Genomic DNA, 19790 nt, shown 5'->3' with positions numbered 1-19790 from the left:
GTCTCAGTACACAGCACTGCCACAAGCCATACCCCTGTCATATATGCAGCACTGTACAGGGGGCCAGTCTCAGTACACAACATTGCCACCCGCCATACCGCTGTCATATATGCAGCACTGTACAGAGGGCCAGTCTCAGTACACAGCACTGCCACAAGCCATACCGCTGTCATATATGCAGCGCTGTACAGGGGGCCAGTCTCAGTACACAGCACTGCCACACGCCATACTGCTGTCATATATGCAGCACAGTACAGAGGGCCAGTCTCAGTACACAACACTGCCACAAGCCATACTGCTGTCATATATGCAGCACTGTACAGGGGGCCAGTCTCAGTACACAGCACTGCCACACGCCATACTGCTGTCATATATGCAGCACAGTACAGAGGGCCAGTCTCAGTACACAGCACTGCCACAAGCCATACCGCTGTCATATATGCAGCATTGTACAGGGGGCCAGTCTCACTACACAGCACTGCCACAAGCCATACCGCTGTCATATATGCAGCACTGTACAGGGGGCCAGTCTCAGTACACAGCACTGCCACAAGCCATACCACTGTCATATATGCAGCACTGTACAGGGGGCCAGTCTCAGTTCACAGCACTGCCACAAGCCATACCGCTGTCATATATGCAGCACTGTACAGAGGGCCAGTCTCAGTACACAACATTGCCAAATGCTAATCTCCACTCTCTGATGCCTAACACACTAGCCCCCCTCCCTAATGCCTAACGCTACCCCTCATTTAATGCCTAACACTAATCCCCCTCTCCATTGCCTAACACTAACCTCCCCAGTGCCCACATGACTGCAAGTAGTAGCCGATCGTCTACAAATAGGCAAGCTAGTGTAACTGAACCCTATGTAATAGTCGATAAGCTACTACTGTTGCAGATCAGCTACTGGTATCCGCATAAGACTGCCTGGGCATCCCAATACCGAACATTTAAACTGGTATCTAATATACACCATCCGTTTATTTTCAAGGAAAGGTTAAAAATAATCTCCTAGGAGAAAACATGAATTGAATAAGGCCCTCTGTTTCTTTTTTGAGGCATCTGTGACCTGAAATGTTTTAAGGTTCTAAATAGGCTTGGTATTATATGTATATAGTGCATTTATCTTGTTATATCTTATGTCCACTTTAATGTATACATACAGTATATGGGCTCTGCATGTAGGTATTGATCATCAATAAGCACAAGAGAAAAGTGGGATAGGTCAGAGGAAAAAGTATCATTATTCCAACTGCAGCTTTTTTGCTTAACCCCTTGAGGACTGCAGTGTTAAACCCCCCTAGTGACCAAGCCATTTTATGTAAAATGGGCTACTGCAGCTTTAAAACCACAGCACACAAGTGATTCCACCCTCCTTTTCTCCCCACTAACAGAGCTCTCTGTTGGTGGGGTCTGATCGCCCAGATTCAGCCTGCGTGCGATCTCCTGCAAACTGCTGCCCTAGGACTTTACGCCGAACAGCGTTAGGCAGTCCTGGAGCTGCCGCCGCGGCCACGCCCATCGGCGTGACGCGGTCGGCAAACAGTTAAACTAGTTAAATGGAAGCCGAGGTGAGAGGGATATGGAACTTCTGGAGGTGGAGGCGCCCAAAAATAGGTAATGTAATGAAACAAAAATATGGTGGAGGGAGGGTGTCTTTACCACTCGAGATGGAAAAACCCAAACCACAGGGTTAATGTAAAAAGATGAAATTATTCAGCACGATTAAAAGGACAACGCGTTTCACAGGTCTCAGCCCGCTTCTTCAGGTCAATACAAGTGCCTTTAAAATATGTTCACAAGCATGGATTCAAAAGATTCAGTGGAAGATGTGTCAGTCATGATCAAACATCTTGTGTATAAAGTGACAGCAAACATACATAGTCAAATCCTACCAGAAGGCGGTGGGTGCAGGGCCAGAAAACGGGCAGCCTAACAGCCGTTTTGCACGGCGGTGCTTCTTCCGAGACTGGTCCATCACACACCTGAAACCACAAAGCAGCTAATCCAGTGAGACTGGAGTCAGTCTGCATGCTTGTTTAGGGTCTATGGCTAAAAGTCTGAGAAGCTGTGAATCAGCAGGGCAGGCAGGCAATCTGCATTGTTTAAAAGGAAATACCTCGATAGGTTCTGTTATGGTTCTGAAAGGTGATTTTGGATATGTGCAGAAATGGGAAGCCTTAAATGGAAGATATTTTTCTCAATATACCGGTAAACAGGCAAACAGCATTCCACATTGCCTTTTGCTTTTTAAAACCCTATATGACACTTTTATGACCATTATCACTTCTCTCCTTATCTCCACATGGCTCATTTCCTGCTATCAAGTTATTTTGTTCTATTCATATCCTATTATTACACCGTTGTCTTAATAGTACAAACAAGTCATCTACAGGAGGAGAACAGTATAGATAGTTGTATAGACAATACATCTCTGTGCATTGCTGGCAATGAACTATTGACCTTAGCATTAAAATTAAAGTATACCGGAGGTTTCCAAATAAAAAGATATTTGGACATCTCAGGTTTTCTTTAAAGTCAGCCTGAGATGAGAGCGATATAGAGGCTGCCATATTTGTTTAGAACAAGCAACACCCATGCCAACCTAGAAATAAAAAACACATATATTAGTATATAAATACTACTTCTACTTACATAACAGATGTATTGTGCTATCCACGTAATAATTCCTGTGAATTTTATAAAGGAAAAGCAGAAAATCCTATTCTAGGCAGTGGCCATCTTGTTAAGCTAATGCTGACATCATATCCTCCCCTGACTCTTGTTTTCCCCTCTTCCTTCTCTTGCTCATTGTGTATTCATTAGCTGCCCTCCTCCCAGAGTCTTCAGACACTCCCACTGAGGTGTATACTAACAACTGCACTGTCTTTTTTTTTATTTACACATCCAATCGCTGAGTCACCTCAGCCTTGCTTGTAAACACAAGCAATCAGAGGGTGTTTCTGATAAGCAGCTAGGCAGGGAAATAAATGGAAGAGGAGGAATATATTATAGATAAAAAGAACTCCCAGCATTCAACTCTTTGGCACTGTTTGGCACTAGGGCCAGTGCTCCTAAAGTATGTGACAACTACAAACCATAACAGCAGAAGAAGTTTTTCAAGTTTTGAATGCAGGATTAGCATCTTTATCACTTAATACACTCAGATCAGTTGTTGTTGAAATTTGATTTTTATGGTGACAATACCGCTTTAAGCAATACCAGTTGCCTGTCTGTCCTGCTGATCCTCTACCTCTAATACTTTTAACTATAGACCCTGAACAAGCATGCAGCAGATCAGATGTTTCTGACAAAGATTAGCTGCATGCTTGCTTCTGATGTTATTCAAACACTACTGCAGCCAAATAGACCAGCAGGACAGCCAGGTAACTAGTATTGTTTAACCACTTGACGACCAGATCTTTATACCCCCCTAGTGACCAGGTGATATTTTAGAATTTAGCACTTCACAACTTTCATAGTTCATTGCTTGGTAATACAACTTAGCACCCAAATGAATTTTACCTCCTTTTCTTCTCATTAATAGATCTTTCTTATGGTGGTGCAATCTGCAATTTTTTTATTATTATTATTAATTAAAAATCATAATTGTTTTTCTTTTAAAAAACAATTTTTTTTTATTCCCCCTCCTCCCCCCCCCCCCCCCCGCCAATTAGCCATAGACTATGTTACATACACTACACTATACATAGGCATATGCCTTTGATAGAGATTAGATGTGAGCCCCTCCGAGGGACAGGTAAGTGACAAGGCTGTCTACTTGCAGTGCTGCGCATGATCACAGCGCTATTTACATATATATATTTACTTTATTTATGTTAAAAACAGCCTGCCAGCTCCGATCGCTGGCTGCCAGGCTGATCGCGGCGGCCCCCTGTATTTACTGCATGGAACATATGCTCCTTGCGAGATTACGCCATATGCCGTGACTGAGGAACGAGAGAGCCACTCTGCAGTCGGCATCCTGCGTTAGGCGTTCACAGAGTGGTTAAAATGAAAAAAAAAAAATGGCAGCCTCCATATTACTCTCACCTCGAGTTCACTAACACTTTTAGGACTTATCTTCTCTCTTAATCTCTACCGCATTCATTTCCTTTAAAGAGACACTGAAGCGAGAATAATTCTCGCTTCAGAGCTCATAGCTAGCAGCTAAACGGGAGTCCCTTCACCCCCAAACCCGAAAAAAAAGCTGACAGACGCGCGTGGGGCAGGGCTGCGGCGGTTAGCGCTGCCTCAATCCGGAAGAGATCCCCCGCTGCTCGGAGGGAATTTCGGGGGGTCAGGGACCCTCGTTTAGCCGCGGGATAGCGGCGGTTTAGCAGGGGCACACATGCCCCTGCTAACTATGAGCTCTGAAGCGAGATTTATTCTCGCTTCAGAGTCTCTTTTAGGCTCCCTGCACACTGCAAATCCGTTTTCCGATTCCGATTCCGTTTCCGATTCCGTTTCCGATTTTCCTTGAATACATTCAACAGAAAAACGGATCAAAAAACGCAGCATGCAGTTAAGATTAAAAATCTGAATCGGAATCGGATGTAAAAACAGATTAAAAAGCGGAATCGGAATCTGAAATGCATGCAGTGTGCAAGAGGCCTAAGGAAGTCTTTTTTTTGTCTCTCTACTTACACCCTTGAATATAAAGGCAGAATGTAACAAACGACGGGTTTGTCAGACCCTCCCGCGGCGCGGTCGTTCTGCCGACAATAGTACATGAGTACTATCAGTCAAAAACAGTCTTATCAGTCTGCCGACAGCCTGTACTCATGTACTACTGTCAGCAGAACGATCACGCCTTTAAGTCAGGGGCAAACTCAGGATTTTCAAGAGGGGGTTTCCAGAAAGGTCTCCCTCAAACACGCACAGGGGTGTAGCAATAGGGGGTGCAGAGGTAGCCACCGCATTGGGGCCCTTGGGCCAGAGGGGCCCCAAAGGGCCCTCCCTCAACCACAGTATTAGCTCTCTATTGGTCCTGTGCTGATAATAACCACTTCTATAGATACATTACATAGTGGTAATCATTAACACACTGCTCCCCATCCCCTTCTTGCACTTCTGACACTGTAGTTGCCATTGGCAGGTTTTGGTGCGCCATATCAATTGTTATGTATAGAGTGCTTTGGGGGGCCCCATTGTAAAACTTGCATCGAGGCCCAGAGTTTCTTAGCTACGCCACTGGCCACGCACAATACACTATAATAATATGGTAAGACATCATGCTGGGTACACATAATGCAATTTCCCGTACCACTGACAGGATCTGACAATTATTTCCTAAACGTCCGATCTGTTCCCAATCGACAACGGGATCGATCAGGAGTGGTTTGGATACAGATAATAATGACAGCCGACTTTGGTAATGAAGGGGAAAGTCAAGCATTCACACAGCAGGGCACAGGGCCGTGCTCATACTGGACTCTGTCAAGTTCCCCAGAGCTGCTCCATGCTCTGTACAGTGTACACACACTGCTACTTCATCCAAAGTCAACTGTAGCAGGGAAAGAAGGGGGGGGGGGGGGGTTCTGTGAGCTGCAGGATGCCTGCAGATATTCTGGTGTCTCAACTTGTGCTCGTCCTCAGACACTGCACCAACCTTGGTCTGAGGGGGGGGGGGGGGGGGGTTCTGGAAAGCTGTAATCCCCCCCTGCGTTTGCCTATGTTTAAGTGTATGGAAGCTGACTCCATATGCTCAAGGTAAATATATAAGAAGCTATGCTAATCAATCAAGAATCTATTATTAGTGCAAATTTCGTGATGGCCACGTCTAGCAGAACTCATGGAGCAGCATATGATTTGTTTGATCACCTGATAGATTTGCAAAGCTCTGATTTGCTGTGATCACATCCTACTTTACCACGTGATCGTGACTAGCAAATCAGAGACTTACATATCGATCACCTGACCAAACAGACCACATGCTTGCCTTCTGCACGAGTTCTCCTAGACATGACCATCATTAGTGCAAATAACAAGAATATCACATGCAGTAATTCCCTTTTGTTTTATGTTTCGGGTTTGCTAACGTAACATCCATCATCTATTGTACTCTCAGAAACACTGTGAAATGTGTTATAGTAAAAGGGGTTGTGAGCGTCTCGGCGTGTGGTATGCGGTCTCCTGACTAGCTACACAAAGAACAGACAGGCACGTGCGGCACACCGAAAAAGCAACGGTCACTTCATACAGACAAACAGTCCTGAGTGCTATATTAAGCCGCCAGCTATATATATATGCATACACCGTAAGACCACATCCTTTTTTTCAAGAAACAGTCTCAGAGATTAACAGCACATCCTGACCTCAAAATAACAGCGCAGGCTGGCTCTGCGCATATAGATTACCGCTACCGTGTTAAGAGTGCACTGTAGGGTGAACAGTCAGCCATGGAAGCACAGGGTGTCTCTGTGTGTATGGATTATTGCATGGCTGTGAAGGGCGCATGCTATAGACTGCAGTCAGCGATGGAAGCACAGGGTTTCTCTGTGTGTATAGATTATAGCATGGCTGTGAAGGGAGCATGCTGTAAGCTACACACTTGGCCATGGAGGCACAGGGTGTCTATGTGTGTAGATTATTGCATGGCTGTGAAGGAAACATGCTGTAGGCTGCACAGTCGACCATGGAAGCACAGGGTGTCTCTGTGTGTAAAGATTATTGCATGGCTGGGAAGGGAGCATGCTGTAGGCTGCACAGTTGGCCATGGAAGGACAGGGTATCTATGTGTGTAGATTATTGCATGATTGTGAAGGAAACATGCTGTAGGCTGCACAGTTGGCCATGGAAGGACAGGGTATCTATGTGTGTAGATTATTGCATGATTGTGAAGGAAACATGCTGTAGGCTGCACAGTTGGCCATGGAAGGACAGGGTATCTATGTGTGTAGATTATTGCATGATTGTGAAGGAAACATGCTGTAGGCTGCACAGTTGGCCATGGAAGGACAGGGTGTCTCTGTGTGTATAGATTATTGCATGGCTGTGAAGGGAGCATGCTGTAGGCTGCACAGTTGGCCATGGAGGCACAGGGTGTCTCTGTGTGTATAGATTATTGCATGGCTGTGAAGGGAGCATGCTGTAGGCTGCACAGTTGGCCATGGAGGCACAGTGTGTCTCTGTGTGTATAGATTATTGCATGGCTGTGAAGGGAGCATGCTGTAGGCTGCACAGTTGGCCATGGAAGCACAGAGTGTCTCTGTGTGTATAGATTATTGCATGGCTGTGAAGGGAGCATGCTGTAGGTTGCACAGTTGGCCATGGAAGCACAGGGTGTCTCTGTGTGTATAGATTATTGCATGGCTGTGAAGGGAGCATGCTGTAGGCTGCACAGTTGGCCATGGAGGCACAGGGTGTCTGTGTGTATAGATTATTGCATGGCTGTGAAGGGAGCATGCTGTAGGATGCACAGTTGGCCATGGAGGCACAGGGTGTCTCTAGGTGTATAGATTATTGCATGGCTGTGAAGGGAGCATGCTGTAGGCTGCACAGTTGGCCATGGAGGCACAGGGTGTCTCTGTGTGTATAGATTATTGCATGGCTGTGAAGGGAGCATGCTGTAGGTTGCACAGTTGGCCATGGAGGCACAGGGTGTCTCTGTGTGTATAGATTATTGCATGGCTGTGAAGGGAGCATGCTGTAGGATGCACAGTTGGCCATGGAGGCACAGGGTGTCTCTAGGTGTATAGATTATTGCATGGCTGTGAAGGGAGCATGCTGTAGGCTGCACAGTTGGCCATGGAGGCACAGGGTGTCTCTGTGTGTATAGATTATTGCATGGCTGTGAAGGGAGCATGCTGTAGGTTGCACAGTTGGCCATGGAGGCACAGGGTGTCTCTGTGTGTATAGATTATTGAATGACTGTGAAGGGAGCATGCTGTAGGTTGCACAGTTGGCCAAAGAAGCACAGGGTGACTCTGTGTGTATAGATTATTGCATGGCTGTGAAGGGAGCATGCTGTAGGTTGCACAGTTGGCCGTGGAAGCACAGGGTGTCTCTATGTGTATAGATTATTGCATGGCTGTGAAGGGAGCATGCTGTAGGTTGCACAGTTGGCCATGGAAGCACAGGGTGTCTCTGTGTGTATAGATTATTGCATGGCTGTGAAGGGAGCATGCTGTAGGCTGCACAGTTGGCCGTGGAAGCACAGGGTGTCTCTATGTGTATAGATTATTGCATGGGCAGCACGGTGGTGTAGTGCTTATCGTCTTGTAACGCTGGGCCCCCGGTTCGAATTCCAGCTAGGTCAACATCTGCAAGGAGTTTGTACTTTCTCCCCATGTCTATGTGGGTTTCCTCTGGCCATTCCAGTTTCCTCCCACATCCCAAAAACATACAGATAAGTTATTTGGATTTCCTCTAAATTGGCCCTGGACTATGATATATACACTACACAATACATGCATAGACATAAGAATATGGCAGAGAGCAGATTGTGAGCTTCCTGAGGGACAGTTAAGTGACAAGACAACATATACTCTGTAGCGATGCGTAAGATGTCGGCGCTATATAAGTACTACATAATAATAATAATGGCTGTGAATGCTGTAGGCTGCACAGTTGGCCATGGAAGCACATAGTGCATCTGTGTGTATAGATTATTGCATGGCTGTGAAGGGAGCATGCTGTAGGCTGCACAGTTGGCCATGGAAGCACAGGGTGTCTCTGTGTGCATAGTTTATTGCATGGCTGTGAAGAAGGCATGTTGTAGCCTGCACAGTTGGCCATGGAAGCAAATAGTGCATCTGTGTGTATAGATTATGGTATGGCTGTGCCTGTGAAGGGAGCATGCTGTAATCAGCTCAGTAAGCACAGTGTCTGTGCATAAGGCAGGTGAGACGGAGCATTGCCCGAGGTGCAGCTGCGTGGAGGGCGCAGCTAAGTGGGTGTGCACATGCAGAGCGGGTTAGGAAGAAACGATACAATGTCGGGATCCACACGCCACATGCACTTGCTTCCTGGTCTCTTGCATTTCATGGAACGTAAGGGACCAGGAAGCAAGTACATGTAGCACGTGGATCCTTGTATAGGAACTGCCCTGGCATAAGGAATACTGCTAGAGCTGCAGACTGCCCACGTGGTCAGGCGATCCAACAGTAGCAAGAAGAAGTGTGAAGAGCTGCTTACACAAGTCACAAAAATACATCTTGGGTGTGAAACTGTTGTAGTCAAATTATACTTATGTACAGAAGGTGAGAATGTCACAAGCTACACTGGAAAAATGTAATCTTGAAAGAGGAATGCAGACCTAGCGGCTCTCTTGACCTCTTCCTGTAGCCCTTCTGGACACTTCAAGACCAGCGGGATTTACCTGCTGCCATCAGCAGCACAGTTGTCAGAAGTCCTCCTCAACCTTTATACAACATGCAGTCAATGGTAACTCGTCCAAGAGAAATCTGACAACTTGCAATCTGTCAGTAGAAAACGGGCTTAACAATAGACCATGCAAGAGATGCAGTCGCAGGGGGGCCCAGAAGCCGCAGGCGGCCCCGTGGGGGAGAAGTTTCTTTTCCCTGTCCTGAGAGAATGAAAACTAAGGGCACGGAGAGAATAAACTTTCTGCTCTCTGCACAATTGTTCTAATGACTGCATCTGTTCAGCCACTGATAAAGAATCATGCAAAGTTTTGCAGACAAAGATTTGTATATTTAGTGTGAAGCAGGCTCTTGTGTACAGCGCCCAGTCCCCCTCTCTACCCCTCCCCAAGTGCTGTGGCTGAGAGCAGCTAAGTGGGTGTGCACATGCCATATGCACTGCACACTCGTCTGTCAGCTTTGTGTATGTGTTTTCTGCACACCCTGTGTGTCTGTATGTGTGAAAACATGCACAGAAGCCAATGTAATTGATAGAGGAAAAGTGTGCAGTGCTTCACTGCTGTCTATTTTTATCTGCATGGGGAAAGAAACATTGAAGTGTGCACTATATTACTCATTTTAAAATGTTAATATGAAGGAAAATGAACCAGGATAGAAAGGACCAGTGTGGTTTGAATTATAAAACAACATATTTTTCTTATGAAATCTGTATTGTATGCGTGACTAGGGGCGTGATCAGGGGTGTGGCAGGGACGTGGCTTAAGTGTCCCTCTTTCTCATTTCAAAAAGTTGGGAGGTATGCACCCGCACTAGATGGTGGAGGCCTGGAGGTCCAGCAGGTGGTGGCAGCTTCAAAGATTTTAAGTAGTGTGTGAGACTGTCCTCCCGCTGCCAGTAAATATAGACTCAGACAAATGAAAAAAAAAACCTTTGCTGTACAGGAAGACAAGATTGCAGAGGTGTAACTACAATGTATCCCCCCCCCCCCAGCAAAACTGAGTGATAGCCCCCCCCCATGTTTACACCCCTTCCCTTGTCTCCCTTTGATGCCCTTTACGGCCTGGAGGCCCATCTCACAGTCATAAAAACAAGTATGTCCACCATGAACTTCACACCCATAACAAGTGTAGCCATATAACACCTGATCTAAAGTATAGTCCCCTGTATCAGAGGAAGGGATGGTTGGTTAGTAGTTGGGGCCACCCTGTGATTGTAGGGGCTGCTCCACTCTAGTTAAGCCCCTGCAAGAGTGCTTAGTAAATTCTGGCCACCACTATACCATTTGCATATAGAATTAGATCACCAGCTGAAAACAGATTTTTAGTTTTGGATGGGTTGAGGACGATTTAGAAAGTCTGAGAAGTTTCACTTCTATCCTTGTCCACACTGGGCAGTTTTGTAATCACTTTCTGCCCCTGGTAGCAGCACAGGAAGTAAGAGGACCTAGACAGGAATAGCAGGACTCACCGCTCACTGGTGGGGTCAGAGCAGTTCAGAGGGTACTTCAGCGGGATGTAGGTTCCGTCTGTATCCTGCAGACAATCCTGCTGCCCCATGTAATATTCCACCAGCTCAGACAGAGTGGCAAACTGTTCTCCACCATACAAGTCATAGTAATCGCCAGTGTTCTGTATCCGAATGTGTGTGACTGAGTCCTCCAACCTGCAGATGACCAAGGACAGGATTCAGCAACAGACATGGCACAAATTATTATACGGTACTTATGGTAACCAAAATGAATCAGACCATGCATTCCTTTATTTCGGAGTTCTCGGAATCAAAACAGTTCCAATTGTCTCAATGGAATTCGGCGGTTCCGAGCAAAACCGCGTAAATTGGAAATTGTTCTGATCCAAGTACCGTACCACGTTCTGTTCTGCCTTTGAAGTCAATAGCACCATTTTTTGTGCTTAATAACAAATCCCCCGTAAATAATATTGTCACCAAATTGCCGGGAATGTTAGGGAGATTAGTAGGAACATGGTTAAAACAAATTTGTGAAAAGACCATGTTATTTTTGAGAAATTAGATTTGAAAAAAAAAAAATGGACAGTGTGGGTTCTCTCCTCCCAAGCCTCTTTAACCCCTTTTCACCCGGGCAGGCTGGGATAGCCAGAACGTGGTGCCTGGACCACACGGGGCTGTGCGTCTGAGCTCTACCAGCCTGCATGGTCCATAGCATTGGGGGGGGGGGGGGGGGGGTTTGGAAGAGAGGGGAGGCAAAACCTCCCATGGATACCTGGACTCTCCTTTCATGTGAAAACCCACTTGTTCTGCCACTCTAGCGTAGCCTCCGGAAACCGGGGAATCCCCGATGGCCATCTTGTTGCCATCACCATGGACAAGGGTTCTGCCAAAGATTCAGGTCTTTGCTGCCAATGTTGGCGTTCCCAGACTCTGCAGTACAGAAGCAGAGGCTGCCTTTATCCATTCAGCGGTAGGAGTTTGTCATGATCGGCAGTAGCGCGGGACCTTAGATGATACTGGTTTTGGATCATTAATGAAAAGGTAAGTATTCATGGATAATTTATATTGATAAGAGGACTTTTTTTGTTGTTGTGTTTTTACTTCCTTTTAAGCTGTTTGTAGAAATGGGTGAGGGGTTTATCAGTACCTCTATACCCATTTCACCCGGGGAGGAGACAAGGATCTGGGGGTCCCTGGACAGTGTTTCCACACAGAGGGATAATAGAGGATGGATCAAGAGTGTTTTATCCACTTACAGCAGTGGCATAACTAGAACTCTTTGGGCTCCCCTGCAAAAGTTTGGATGGGACCCCCCCTTGACCCTGCTGAACACTGAATAGGAACGGTCTACAAATCTGTGTCTGCAAAACTTTGTATGATTCCTTATCAGTGAGTGGCTGAGCAGATGCAGTCATTAGAAAAATTGTGTAGAGAGCAGAATTTTTTTCTCCATACCCTTTAGTTGTCAGTCTCTAAGGACAAGAAAAAGAAATTCCTCCCCCCACTGGGCCCCCTGCAGCTTCTGGGCCCCCCTGAAGCTGCAGGGTCTATTGTTACGCCCCTGACTTGGCATTTTTGCCAACTAATAAGGTGAGCAGCTCTCTGCATAAAGAGGAGAAGATCTATTTTATACTTTTAAACACAAGGAGTGCCTCCTTCTTATCTTTTTACAGCCACCTCCTCCTGAACACTGGAGGGAAGAATGAGCCCCTTGTCCATAGATTGGACAAGGGCTCTGAGAGAAAGGGGGAGGCTTGGCCACCCCTCTCTTTCAGAGGCCCCACCCCCATGCCATAGACCAGGCGGGATGGTAACGCTTAGGGTGCGGAGCCCCATGCCCTCCAGGGCTCCGAATTCTGCCTATCCCAGCCTGCATGGGGGGACAAGGGGTTAAAGAGGCTTGGGAGGAGGGCCCCAACAGTGTGTTTTCAAAGTGTCATTTTACCCAGCTTCAAAAAACATTTTTCCTATGAAATGTCACAATTGATTTTCTCAAAAAACTACATAGTCTTTTCGAAACTTTAATAGAAAAAGCATTCGGAACACAAAAGTTGGTAGTTGCCAGCGGCACATAGAATTTCCATGAATTTGGCTGCGCCGATCATCCTTATTTATTTCACTCAAGCAGCATCTGCCCTCAAGAAATGAGATGTCCCTTGAAGGTAATTCTCTCCAGATCTGAGTGCAGACAGCTTCTCCAGTCAATTTGTCATGAAAATAGGTCAACATATATAGAACTCCACGTGCAACATAAACAGTACATAGAAAAACATGAAAACTACACATAACATGCGGCCACAGGGGTTGGCAGCTGGACGTACATCATGTGGTCGCATAAAAGGGCTGGTGCACATCAAGAGCGCTTCTGAGCATTTTTAAAAACACTAGCACTTTGAAAAGCGCTTGGCTAATGTATTTGAATGGGATGGATCACACCAGAGCGATGTGATTTCTTTCCCAAATGCAAACACGGTCCGGCAGCATTTCTGCGCTTTTCTGAGGTGATTAAGTATAGGAAAGTGAAACATTGCTCTGAAAGGCGCGAGATCAGAGCGATTTTCCAAGCGTTTTGTTACAGAAGTTGTTCAGTTACAGCTCTACTGTTACAAAAAAAATAAAAATCGCTACACCAAAACGCTCCAAAAATCGCTAGGCGTGATTAGAAAATCGCTAGGCACATGCCTAGAATCGCTCTGAAAAATCACTTCAAAAAGCGCTGAGTGTTTGCGATTACGCTAGCGCTTTTTGGTGTGCACAGGCCCTCACATTGTTATCTTCTCTATCTGACATAACGATCTATACTGACAACACGCTGATAATTCCGGTCCCTAACGATTGTTTCATAATAGTAACATTTGACTCAGGTCTCTCATTCACACTCATATGAACAAGTGATCCTCCTCCTGTTGTGTCCAACTAACACCTGCATTCATGTCAACCCTTTTCCTCAAAATTAAAATGTACCCGAGACGCAGACAGGACACAGAGACATGTTCCCTAGTCCATGACATGCTTCTGCATCCCTATACACCACTTTCTAACCGACCCCCGACCCCTAACGCGCTGCACTTCCACCCCCTGAAATTGCCGACATGCAGCTTGTCAGCAATCTCAAAGGCATTCCTTGCAGTTGAGGCACTCCTAGAAAACGCCCACTCGGGGAGTTCTTAACACCGCTGCCAGCCCAGCTCTCATTGGGCAGCTCTGCCTCTCTGCTCTGGGCACATAGTTGCAGCGGCGTGACCCCAGGGGTCACTGAACATGAGACAAAGGGATTTCTGGCCACAGGAGTGGAGGAGAGTGGCGTTAACCTCCTTAGCGGTAACCCAGAGTAAGGCTCTGGATGGAAATCCTAAGCTCAGGGCAGTAATCTCGAATTGGATCCATCGGAGGTGTGGAATGTGCAGGGCTGCTGCAGATCTATCAAGCGGTATAATTTTTAGGGTTTGAAAGCTTGTGAAAAAATTTCACCACTTTTGGAAACAATCATACCGCCAGGGAGATTAATTGAGGCTACCTGATTTACAAAAAGGCCCATCCCTGTAAGTTCCCAAGTTCCCTTTAACATGAATAAAATGGAGATTGTGACATTTCCTCCGCCTCTCTCTGCTCCTCCACCTATAGTTACCATTAATATAGAAAATACCCCAATAACCTCAATGCCTAAAGCTCACTGTCTAGGGATAATTCAGGACTCTTAACTCTCGTTTAAACCACATATTAACACATTAACAACCATCAACCTGCTTAGGGATGAGCGAGAAGGTCCTGCAGAGTGTGGGAGGCAAGACCGGGATATGCAAGGTTAACTCACCTTGCAACCAGCTGCATTTTGATGCAGTCTATGGTGTGTTCCATTGGCTTACACTTCCGCATTCAGAGTGGGAATACAGTATGTGTATAGATCATGTGTGATTAACATCACTATATCAGTAGATGTTTGATAGATAAAGCACAGCAGAAACAAGAAACACTAGGGAAAAGACTCTGCTCTAGCTAGCTCACAGACTAGATAGTGGGGTGAGTAGACAAAGGGGCTTGCAGATGAGACATTAAGCCTCAACATGCATGACAAATGATAATCTTGTCTGGAAAGGTGCTTTTTTAAGGGTGCAATTGACGATTTCCAGGCTTGGAGCATTGACTAATGAGAAGTCCTGGATATGAGTGAGAGGAGAAGACCAGAGGAGGACAGGGAGTTTCATGGAAGGAGCAAAGGTTTGAGATGGGATGATATCTGGAGATTAGTGAAGAAATGTATGGAGAGCACAGAAAGCAGCTCTTTTCAAAAGCTTGAAATTACAGTGGCATGCAAAGGTTTAGGCAACCTTGTTAATCATCATGATTTTCCTGTATAAATCGTTGGTTGTTATGATAAAAAAATGTCAGTTAAATATCATATAGGAGACACACACAGTGATATTTGAGAAGTGAAATGAAGTTTATTGGATTTACAGAAAGTGTGAAATAATTGCTTAAACAAAATTAGGCATGACGATTAACAAGGTTGCCCAAACTTTCGCATTCCACTGTACATTTGAAAATAAAGTTGATTCTAGAAAAGAGGGATCCCAACCAAGACAATTTTATTGCAGTCTTGAATGGATTGTGAAAGGATTAAACCTCTGCCAGGTTCTTCCTTGTGTCTGTTTTCTACTCCTCACTTCCTGTGATATCATTGAGAACAGGAAAAATGGTTATCTAATTAGGATACATTTACCCTTAAAAATCCAACAAAAGTTGTATCACCTCTCATACTCCATCCAACATTCCGGCCCCACTGTAGATTTCCCCAATTAGACTGAGCTGAAGGGGAAAATGCGGCTTTTAATCCTGATGTTCATCCCCCAGCTTCTCCTTTAAACCTTTCTACAGTATTGGAAGAGATTATACTACTATGTAGGGTAATTTGAATATATTACTCATCTATCGTTATCAGATCACTGGGCACACCAACCTGACAGACAGCGAGAAGTCTTCAGGCCTCTTCTTACTGGGACGTACAAGGAAGCTTCCATGGACTCCTCGTGCTTTTAGGCGGGCTTCAGCCTCCACACCCGTGACGTCTCTGTGAAACCACCTAGAGGATAAAACGCAGTGTAAAGAGGTGAGACCACACTGTGGACCATGCAAAAAAAAAAAAAAAAGAAGAATGCCAACAAAATGTATTACAAGGTGCGTTCACTATCTCAGCCATTCTAGGTGAGTTCAGAGCAGTAGAGGATATGGAGGAAGCAGGCTGAGTAGGCCAGAGTGGGCACAGATTGCAGCAGGATTATTGTAAGGTGTTACAAAGCCAGCTGGCATAGGACATTCCAAAAGTAAGTTCTGATTCAGCTGTGGCACTCCCCTCCCCCCTAGAGTAGGTGGATGTGGAGGTTACATCTCCTCAAGGCTGGATACATTTTCCTTCCCTAGGTCAAGGTTCTAGTGACCTCCACCCCCCAATGTGTTCCCCTTTACCCCACCATGTATATCTTCCATAAGATCCTTTTGTGTGTAGTAACGTCTTCCCACCCTAATATAAATATCAAATGACTTATGTGCACATAAGTAACTTCTTCCCACCCTAATATTTGTGAAAGAACGGTCACTCAAGAGCTCAGTAAATCATAGCGTAGAACTGTGATAGGATGCCACTTGTGCAATAAGTCTGTGTGTGAAATTTCCTCACTACTAAATATTCCAAAAAGTGGTAAGTCATGTAAATTATCAGAGTATATTAAGGCACACACTGTGCAGTAGTCATTAACTTTTTGCAGAGGCAATAACTACAGACCTCCAAACTTCCTAACGCCTTCAGAGTAGCTCAAGTAACAGCGCTTACGGAGCTTCACGGAATGGCTTTCCATAGCTGAGCAACTGCATCCAAGCCTTATATGATTAAGTGCAATGCAAAGCATCAGATGCAGTGGTGTAAAGCGTGTTGCCACTGGACTCTAGAGTAGTGTAGAGGTGTTCTCTGCAACCACAAATCACACGTCTCTTTCTGGCAACCCGATGGACTAGTCTAGGAGTGATACTCCCCTGAATGCACTGTGCCAAGGGTAACGTTTGGTGGAGGGGGGTTATGGTGTGGGGATGTGTTTCAGGGGTTGGGCTTGGTCCCTTCATTTTAGTAAAAGGAACTGTAAAAGGAAATGTTTCAAAATACCAAGACACTTTCGACCATTTCATGCTCCTAACTTTGTAGAAACAGTTTGGGGATGGCCACTTTTCCTGTTCTAACATGACTGTGCACCAGTGTACAGAACAAGGTCCATACAGCCATGGATGAGGGAGTTTGGTTTGGAGGAACTTTACTGGCTTGCACAGAGTCCTAACCTCAACCTAATAGAAAACCTTTGGGATGAATTAATAAATTATAAAATAATAATAATAAATTAACTGCAAGCCAGGCCTTATCAACCAAACATGAGTGCATAACCTCACAAATACTCAAAAATCCCCTGAAACACTCTCCTAAAGCTTATGGATAGCCTTCCCAGAAAAAGTGAAGCTGATATAGCTGTAAGCCTATAGAATAATGAGAGGGATACCATAAAAGTTCATGTCCCAATACTTTTGGTGATATAGTATATGTGGGCCAGGCAAACATTGCAGTTCTAGCTACAAAATCACCAGCTGCCATGTGGAATAAAGTAGCAGTGAATAAACAGGAGTAATGTTTAGAAAATTAAACTTTGTTGTTTAACACAAGTAAGCCATGGCAGCTTCTTAGAAGGAACCTCAGCGAAGGCAAAATATCTGAAGCAATGGTCAATGAATGTGTTTCTCCACTTAACACTTGAGCAAGTGTACTCAGAAGTGTGCTGGCTCATTCTGTTGCCTCACTGTATTCACAAAGCCTGCAGGACAGGAGTCCTGGTTCACCATGAGCTTGCTGGGCAATCTGTAACTCAAAACCTGTAGCAAACAGGAAGGACCACCAGACCACAAGGGACAGGAAGAAGAGCGAGGTGGTCAGAAGAGGAACATGCAAGATCTTAAAGTAACACATTTTAGTAAAATGCAGAGCATGATAATGATCCTCCTAAATAAGTCTCCAGAAGTGTCCAGACAGTTATGGCTCCAATCAGAGCAGTTTCTAGCTATTTTGGCGCCTCAGACAGGGCATCTTTTGTCTCCCTACCCCATTCTTGTGAACAGGAAGATCATAACTTACATCAATTATGGTAGTTTTGTGGGCACAATTAAGAAGTTGATAGTTTACATAGAAATATAATTGTTTCACAAATACACAAATTATTACCAGGTCAATGGTCATATACATCTCACTGGTCCAAACTCATAAACCCATATAACACACCTTTCCAATAACGGTTTTGAGGGGTGTGTATCTATAATTATGATACTGTTTATGCGAAGCCTAGGTCAATCAGAGTTGCAGCAAATTACACAGTAGTGCCCATTAAGGTGTTAAAATGACAATCTACACCTTTCTTTATGGAACTAGCAATTGGATATAAGAACTCTGTACAGTACTGCTAAGACTAGCTCTGTTGTCACCCCAGGCCTCTGCCTGGTTTGCCTATGCCTAAAAACAGCCCTGACTCCAATAAGAACAGCTCAGTGACTGGAGGAATTTTGTATGTAGACATGAAAGGACATATAAGTAGGGCTTTAGTCCCATCACCACTATGGAGCTGACCAGACATATAACTACATGCAATGAAGCCTAGTAGAAAAACGCTGATAGGTCTCTGGCATAAAACCATAAGACACACTTGAGCCGTACCATTCTTCCCCAATGAATATGAGCTGATCCAGCACTGTAAAGCTAAATGAGATGGGGCTCCGGCTTACTGCACATGCGCGGACGGGCTCACATGGCCACGATGCAGGAAGAGGAGCTGCGCAGCCCCGATATGATTAGCGACAATGCCTTGTCACTAATCTTTAGGGAAGCCACGCTCAGCAACGAGGGACATTAAAGCAGCGAGGAAGCCTCAATAGGATCCTGAGGCTTCCCTCACTTTAGGTAAGTATCTCATTTTGTACCCGAGCTTTGGCTCGGTTACACTTTAAGTATGACTGGATTAGCTGCATGCTTGTTTCAGGTGTGTGATGCAGCCACTACTGTAGCCAAAGAGATCAGCAGGACAGCCAGGCAATTTGCATTGTGTAAAAGGAAATAAATATGGCAGCCTCTATACACAGCCTCACATCAGGTGTTCTTTAAAATGGGATGAAATTAAATATTAACTGAAAAAATTAAAATAAATATTTCAATAAGAATTTATTTAGGTTATCTGTCCCGTTGTTTTTAGTGTTCACTGTCAGATTTAAAAGAAATGTGATGTGAAAAAAGAAAATAATGTTTCTGCTGGGTTCCGTTTTTACTGTTTCTCTGTGATGCCAAAAGTGATATCACTGCGGCCCTCCCACAGCAAATATCACAAAGATAAAAGGCTTATATCTCGGGGGGGGGGGGGGGGAGGGGGGTTCAATTACCTTCTGGTCATAGTGTCCTTCACTCATCTGAAATGGGAAGTTTCTGTTATTTGCATTTTGAGATGAGCTTGTTATTATAGCTAAAAATAAGACATCCCACTATCCTGTTGACACTGCACAGTTCTGCAAAGGCACGCAGACCAGGTAAAAAATAAAAAATAATAGGGGACATATAGGCACCTATTTTACAAAAAAAGGGTTTAACAAATATATTTGGTGCAGTGTTTTTAGATCCAACACTCAGTCTTAGCAGTCGTTAGTATGGCATGGCCGATCATTTGAATTCCTCTACACCAGGTCAGCAGTGTGAAATGGTTTGTTTCATTACTCCTAACAATGTGTTTAGTAGAACTGAAAGGTTTACTTATTTCTTAACAAAAGCTGAGTTTCAGTTTAAGCCCACACAGGAAGAGAAAGTGAGAGATTTCATATAACATGATAGCGATCAGAAAGAAAAAGACTGGAGGCGCCCCAAAAAGTATAAAACAATTGGAAACAGCTTAAAAGAAATGTGTTAGCTTATACAAACTATCATATGCT

The 19790-nt window shown here is 44.9% G+C and overlaps 1 protein-coding gene across 1 annotated transcript in view; it reads right to left on the bottom strand.

Moving 5' to 3' along the window:
* Positions 1 to 19790, bottom strand: part of PTPN6 (protein tyrosine phosphatase non-receptor type 6) — a 102729-nt gene that overhangs the window by 62066 nt on the left and 20873 nt on the right. The window contains exons 2-3 of the mRNA XM_068257958.1: positions 15754 to 15876; positions 10797 to 10991 (exon numbers count right to left, since the gene is read on the bottom strand). Coding sequence (XP_068114059.1) covers positions 10797 to 10991; positions 15754 to 15876 — 318 coding nt within the window. The remainder of the gene's footprint in view (positions 1 to 10796; positions 10992 to 15753; positions 15877 to 19790) is intronic.

The sequence above is a fragment of the Hyperolius riggenbachi genome, chromosome 10 (genome assembly GCF_040937935.1).
Source record: "Hyperolius riggenbachi isolate aHypRig1 chromosome 10, aHypRig1.pri, whole genome shotgun sequence".
In the NCBI taxonomy this organism is placed as follows: Eukaryota; Metazoa; Chordata; class Amphibia; order Anura; family Hyperoliidae; genus Hyperolius; species Hyperolius riggenbachi.
Note: the sequence above shows the minus strand (reverse complement) of the source record. Positions and strands in the feature narration are given on the sequence as shown.